This window comes from Sinocyclocheilus rhinocerous, unplaced genomic scaffold, assembly GCF_001515625.1.
Source record: "Sinocyclocheilus rhinocerous isolate Xijiao unplaced genomic scaffold, SAMN03320098_v1.1 scaffold3692, whole genome shotgun sequence".
Classification (NCBI taxonomy): Eukaryota; Metazoa; Chordata; class Actinopteri; order Cypriniformes; family Cyprinidae; genus Sinocyclocheilus; species Sinocyclocheilus rhinocerous.
The window spans coordinates 18437-23718 of NW_015628337.1; the positions used below are offsets into that span (position 1 = coordinate 18437).

The 5282-nt window shown below is 34.3% G+C and overlaps 1 protein-coding gene across 1 annotated transcript; it reads right to left on the bottom strand.

Annotated features, from left to right (window-relative positions):
* Positions 1 to 1740: 1740 nt before the first annotated feature.
* Positions 1741 to 3237, bottom strand: LOC107737452 (lectin-like). The gene is made up of 6 exons (XM_016548934.1): positions 3214 to 3237; positions 3043 to 3115; positions 2582 to 2724; positions 2362 to 2502; positions 2071 to 2185; positions 1741 to 1909 (listed from the first exon to the last, which is right to left on the bottom strand). Exons 1-6 carry the CDS (start codon positions 3214 to 3216, stop codon positions 1806 to 1808), a joined length of 579 nt encoding a protein of 192 aa, XP_016404420.1. The 5' UTR covers positions 3217 to 3237; the 3' UTR covers positions 1741 to 1805.
* Positions 3238 to 5282: the final 2045 nt, after the last annotated feature.

Here is a 5282-nt window from a genome sequence, read left to right on the forward strand (position 1 = left end):
TTCTGAAAGTGCTGTAATTGTTTGTGTTATCACATTGCTTATAGAAGGTTGTGACAGACCCAAATCATCACTGCTGCATAGTTGCATTTTTCCAGATGCCAAATATGTTAATGTAGTGATTACTTCCATTTCTGGCGCTAAGGCATTTCTGCACGGTGTTGGAGATGTTAGCGTGTCTCTAATAAGATCGGACACAAACATGATCCCTGCACGATCTAATGTGTAGTATCTTATTAAGTCACTGTCATGCACTGTGCAACACATTTCTTCTCCCTCTTCATGTTTCGTCCATTTTTTCCGCTGTTAAAGAAACTCTTAAGCCCCTTAAAAGTCCTCGTCGGTACTCCTAACAATTTTGGATCTTAAGGCCTCTTTTAAGGGTTAAGATGCTTTCTGAATCACTTTTTTCTTTACTAGGATCTTTTCTTTCATTTTAAGAGGAAACACCCACATTTCTTAGAATTTTGTTACTAGGAGCAACTCTTAGCACTAAGATTTTTCATGAATACGGGCTCTGGGCCCGTATGTATAAAACTTCTCAGAAATGCTCTTAAGAATATTCTTAAGCTTTGATTTAAGTGTCAAAAAATTCTTAGTAAAAAGTAGGACTTTTCTAAGAGTAGGAGACTTTTATAAATACGCTAAAAGCAACTTTCAGTAAAGTATAAAACTGATTCTTAAGTGTTGACTGAGGTGACACTTAAGTGTTGTGAACTAAGGACTACAATGATGTCAACACAAAATGGCCGACCTCGACCTCTGAATCAGCCAAATAGTGAGCCTGCTCATGTAAAGTCACAGCAGCACAACACCAATCATTTATGTTTAATGGTATGTCTCCTCATTTACAGTTAGAGTAAACAGTTAGAGCAATGATGTGAACATGAGTTCCATCAATGGCTCCAATAACTCCAGGAAAGCCCACAAAAAGTGGCTTGTTTTTGTAGTATGGTTTGGCGGTCAGTTGAAAATTCAATAAACTGCCATATAGGATTTTGCCACTAAATTTAGTGACTTCCGCATCCCGAGACTTTTTTCAAAAACCTAGCAACAAAATCAATTTCTTGGACAAACGTTATCTACATAGTACCCAAAAAGATACTTAAGTACAGTAACTAATTACATTTACTCCAATACTTTACACCTCTGCTTAAAAATAAAGGTTCTTTATTGGCATCAATGGTTCTATGAAGAACCTTGAACATCCGTGGAACCTTTCAAATGCAGAAAATGTTCTCTATATTCGAAAAAGGTTCTTTATATTTTTATGTTCTTCAAAATTTTTCATTTAGGACTCAACAGAATTGTGTGTGATTGGTTCAAATGCGCAACACTGTAAAAACGCCTAAAATGAAATATGGTGCAACATGAGCAGATCTTAATTTAATGCTGCAATCGACACTGTCTATTCATATTCACTTTGTTAGCAAAAGACATAATAGATTTAATTTATTTGTGCAGGGGCATTTTTGTCCAATTTAGTGCCATTTTTGCCCCAAGTCCCTGTGGCCAGGAGAAGGCTAAGCCTTCCCCAGCCTTACACACGCTCAGCCTGCTTCTAGGCATCACTGCAAAAACACCCTTTTGGAACCTTGATTTTTATAAGTGTAGTCATTACAGATAAAAAAAAAAAAAAAAATTAAATCAACTGATAATTTCGATTGCAAACATTCTTTATTAGCATTTTTAAGCTATTTGAAGAATTGTTTTTTATTTTATTTATTTTTATTGTATGGTTTTTTGTTGATGCAGAGAAAATCATTTTATTCAGAAAGTTTTATGGGACGATATATACCCAGATAAAACTACTCCATCTCCTCAGAGCCTGGTTTCAAGATGGCCTTTATTTTGAAGGCACATATGTAGTTTTTCTTGATATGACAAGAGTCGTCATTCCATCTGCCAATATCTGAAAATGAGGGACAGTGAAATGAAGAGATTATTCTCCCTTCTGCAGTGTGTCTTACCAAATATTCCTCACAGCATCACTGGAATAAATCATTTAGCAAAACATTTACTTAAAATTGAATGTGATTATCCTATAACCCATTAGTGTCTCTCTGTTCTTACCTTTCCAGTTCATCTCCACACATTCCTCTGTGTTAGTGTACATATGGTTGGGTTCACCACGTGTCCAGATTTGAAAATCCCAGAAGGATCCATCAAGCCAAAAAATTTTACCAGACTTAGAGAATGAGAATGAGATTTTAAAGAAGAAAAAAAGAAAGAAAGACGAAATAAGTTGTTAGTGAGAAACTATAGTGCGTGCATGTCATAGAAAACCAGGAAATAACATCAAATCAGTCATTTCTCTTTGCTCTCCCTGTTTGTAAACACCAGCACATTTCTGTCTTTTTTTACCTTAAAGAATTCAAAAGCTCCAAGCCAGATGCGCAGGTTATTTGGGTTGAATTTTTCCACAATGCAGAGCAAGTAATCATTATGCTTTTTATTATGCACCGACACCAGGTGTGCACCAGGGGCTTTGGTCCTACAGCTGAACTGGATATGAACAAGGAAGAACATTTAATGACTACACATTACATTGATTTTTTTCACATTGCATTGACAAAAAACCTACCTCGGCGTCAGTGAAGTTGAGAGGTCTGTTGAAGTATTTGACACAGACACTGCCTACTTTGTACCAGTCAGTGAAGCCGTACACATTACACGGTTTAGGCATAGAACACTGCGCAGTGACATTTGTACGGCCGGCAACAAACCCTAAATGACAGAATCACATATTTGAGCTCGAAGAATTTTATAAATATGATACGTGGGTAGTATTTCTTGCCTGTTTAAAAGATAAACTTTTAATTTATCACTCTGTTAATCTACTAATACTGTCAATGCATACTCAAAGCAGGTCATCTCAACAATACTTTATAAACCATATGCACAAACTGGTCACTTGCTTTTTGTTTAACAACACCTGGTTTACCTTTATTTAATATCAGGGGCTCATTAAGAAATGTGCATGAAGTAATAGATAAAATTATGAAAATTCAACATAAATATATTTTAGTATGAATTAAAAATGACCTCTCTCCATTAAGAAGTTTCCACTCCCAAAAAGGAGAGTCATCAACAGAACGCCAATAGATCCTGATTTGACCTGTGAAAGAAGTGGAATATGATTATTAAGCACAAATTATATATATATATATATATATATATATACATACAGTATATATATAGGATACAAAGACTTGCCATTGCAGTTCATCAGCTTCTGTCTTTCCTCACAATAATCTTGCATCTGTCTCACCTTATTTTATACCTTTCCATTCGATTTCACAACTCCTCCTCTTCTCTCAGTCTTACTGTCTTAAGTGTGAAGAACAGTTTTTTTATTCATCACACTGGAAACCATTTCACACTTCTAGTGACTGAAGCATTTCAACATAAATATATTTAATATAATTAAGAAAAAATAATAGATTTTTGTGTGAACCGTTAAAGTTTACACAGATCAACCTAGGCATTCAAATTTAAATTAATAAACAAATAAAGGAAAGAATGAGAAGAGAGACCGTGTCCTGGTGGATTGAAACATGATTACTTGTTTTATTATATGATCATGACATTAAAGGAATTCATTACCCGCTGCACTCTTCTCATTACAATCTGAGTCATTATGCAATTTTAACTTTAAGAATGGTTCAAACCAAACAAGAAATAGATCTGCATCTTATTTCCTGTATTTCCATGGCCCTTCTCTTGTATCTTTTCCCCACACTATCAGTATTGTGATTGGAAAACAGTCTAAAATTGCAACAAATTTTATTCTTTGGGATAAACCCCTTGAGATGCATCATCTCGTTTTCAAAGGGGTCCTATTACACAAGAATCCAAAAACATAACACAAAACAAAGAACAACAAAAATCAAAACAACACACCCTACTACAATAGTAACACATGAAGTATTAATAATTATATTTATATTATTTATATTTATATATTTTAAATTGATTTTATAGACAGTACATTGGTCCACCGTGATCTCATGATAATTCGTATGTATTTTATGTAAAATGTGGTTCTATAAAACGTCCATTTACTTACGTTTTTACAGGCACTAAAATGTACAATACTGACGTTTTTTCTAGGGCTGGGTAAAACATATCGATATCTCGATATTAATCGATTCTCATTTTTATGGAACGATATCGATTCTTAAATCCCAAGAATCGATTAGTCTAGCCTGTTTTCAGTTAATGGACGGAACACTGAAGGGCACTTCCCATCCAATATATCGCAATAAACATTGTGCTTTGGTACTTTTAATATGAAACAAAGTCTCAGATTTCAAATGTTGTCCATTGTATTGCAGTATTCAAACAATAAATGCCGTTTTGGCGCTGTTTTTTCACCGTGGACGAAGTGGAGTCCAGCTTTGTAAAAATCGACGCGTTTCAGAAAGGCGGGGCATAGCGGAGAAACAATAATGTACAGTATGTAAAATAATGTGTTTTTTGAACTTTTATACCGCATAAACACATTTCATTACACCAAATACACAAAATAATGCTCTTTTTAGCAACATCATATGACCCCTTTAACAGACGCAGTAGCGCGAGGCGCACGTGAACTGATCAGATCTCCTCCACATTAATACCAGTTTCAGCACAAAATAAATATGACTAAACATCCGAAGGTAAGTTAAAAGAAAGGGTACAACTTTACAGTCCGAATCCTGTCTCGGTAATCGCTCAATCAGTGTTTCAGCCGCGCAAAGACATCAATATAACAGCTTGTAAACAATTGTCACGTAACGTCACATTTACCTCATAAAAGAAAATATTCGGTGACCATAATCTCATTAGTCAGCTAGAAAAATAAACTGTAGAGAGGGGCATTTTGCTAAATATATGCACCAAATAACATATTCATTATACATTTTACTGTTCTAAAATGTTTAATTTATGTTTGAATAAATCCAAGTTTTTATGACAGCCACCATTATGTTTATATATAAAAAACTAATTGAAATAGAAATATTATGTAATTGTAACGTTATTTTAAAAACTTCATTAAGTTAATTAATTTTAACAAATCAGTCCATTTTAACCATCAATATTATAGTGATGTAGTACCAACTAACTCTCATGTATATTTTACAGCAGTAGTTGAGAGATTTTTTTTCCTTGAGAAAATTTGGTGTGTAGCTACTGTACACTGCAAAAAGAGATGTGTTAAAAATGACACATGTTGTGCAGAATTTTAACACGTGGTGAATGTGCTCAGGGACAACACATGCTGTGTCAAATTTAACACAATT

What these genes read in the sequence shown, in the direction of transcription:
- LOC107737452 (XM_016548934.1), bottom strand. An exon ending in TCAACTTCACTGACGCCGAG is followed by an intron (nt 2,503 to 2,581) that starts GTAGGTTTTTTG and finishes GTTCATATCCAG; the next exon opens with TTCAGCTGTAGGACCAAAGC. An exon ending in GAGCTTTTGAATTCTTTAAG is followed by an intron (nt 2,186 to 2,361) that starts GTAAAAAAAGAC and finishes TCATTCTCTAAG; the next exon opens with TCTGGTAAAATTTTTTGGCT.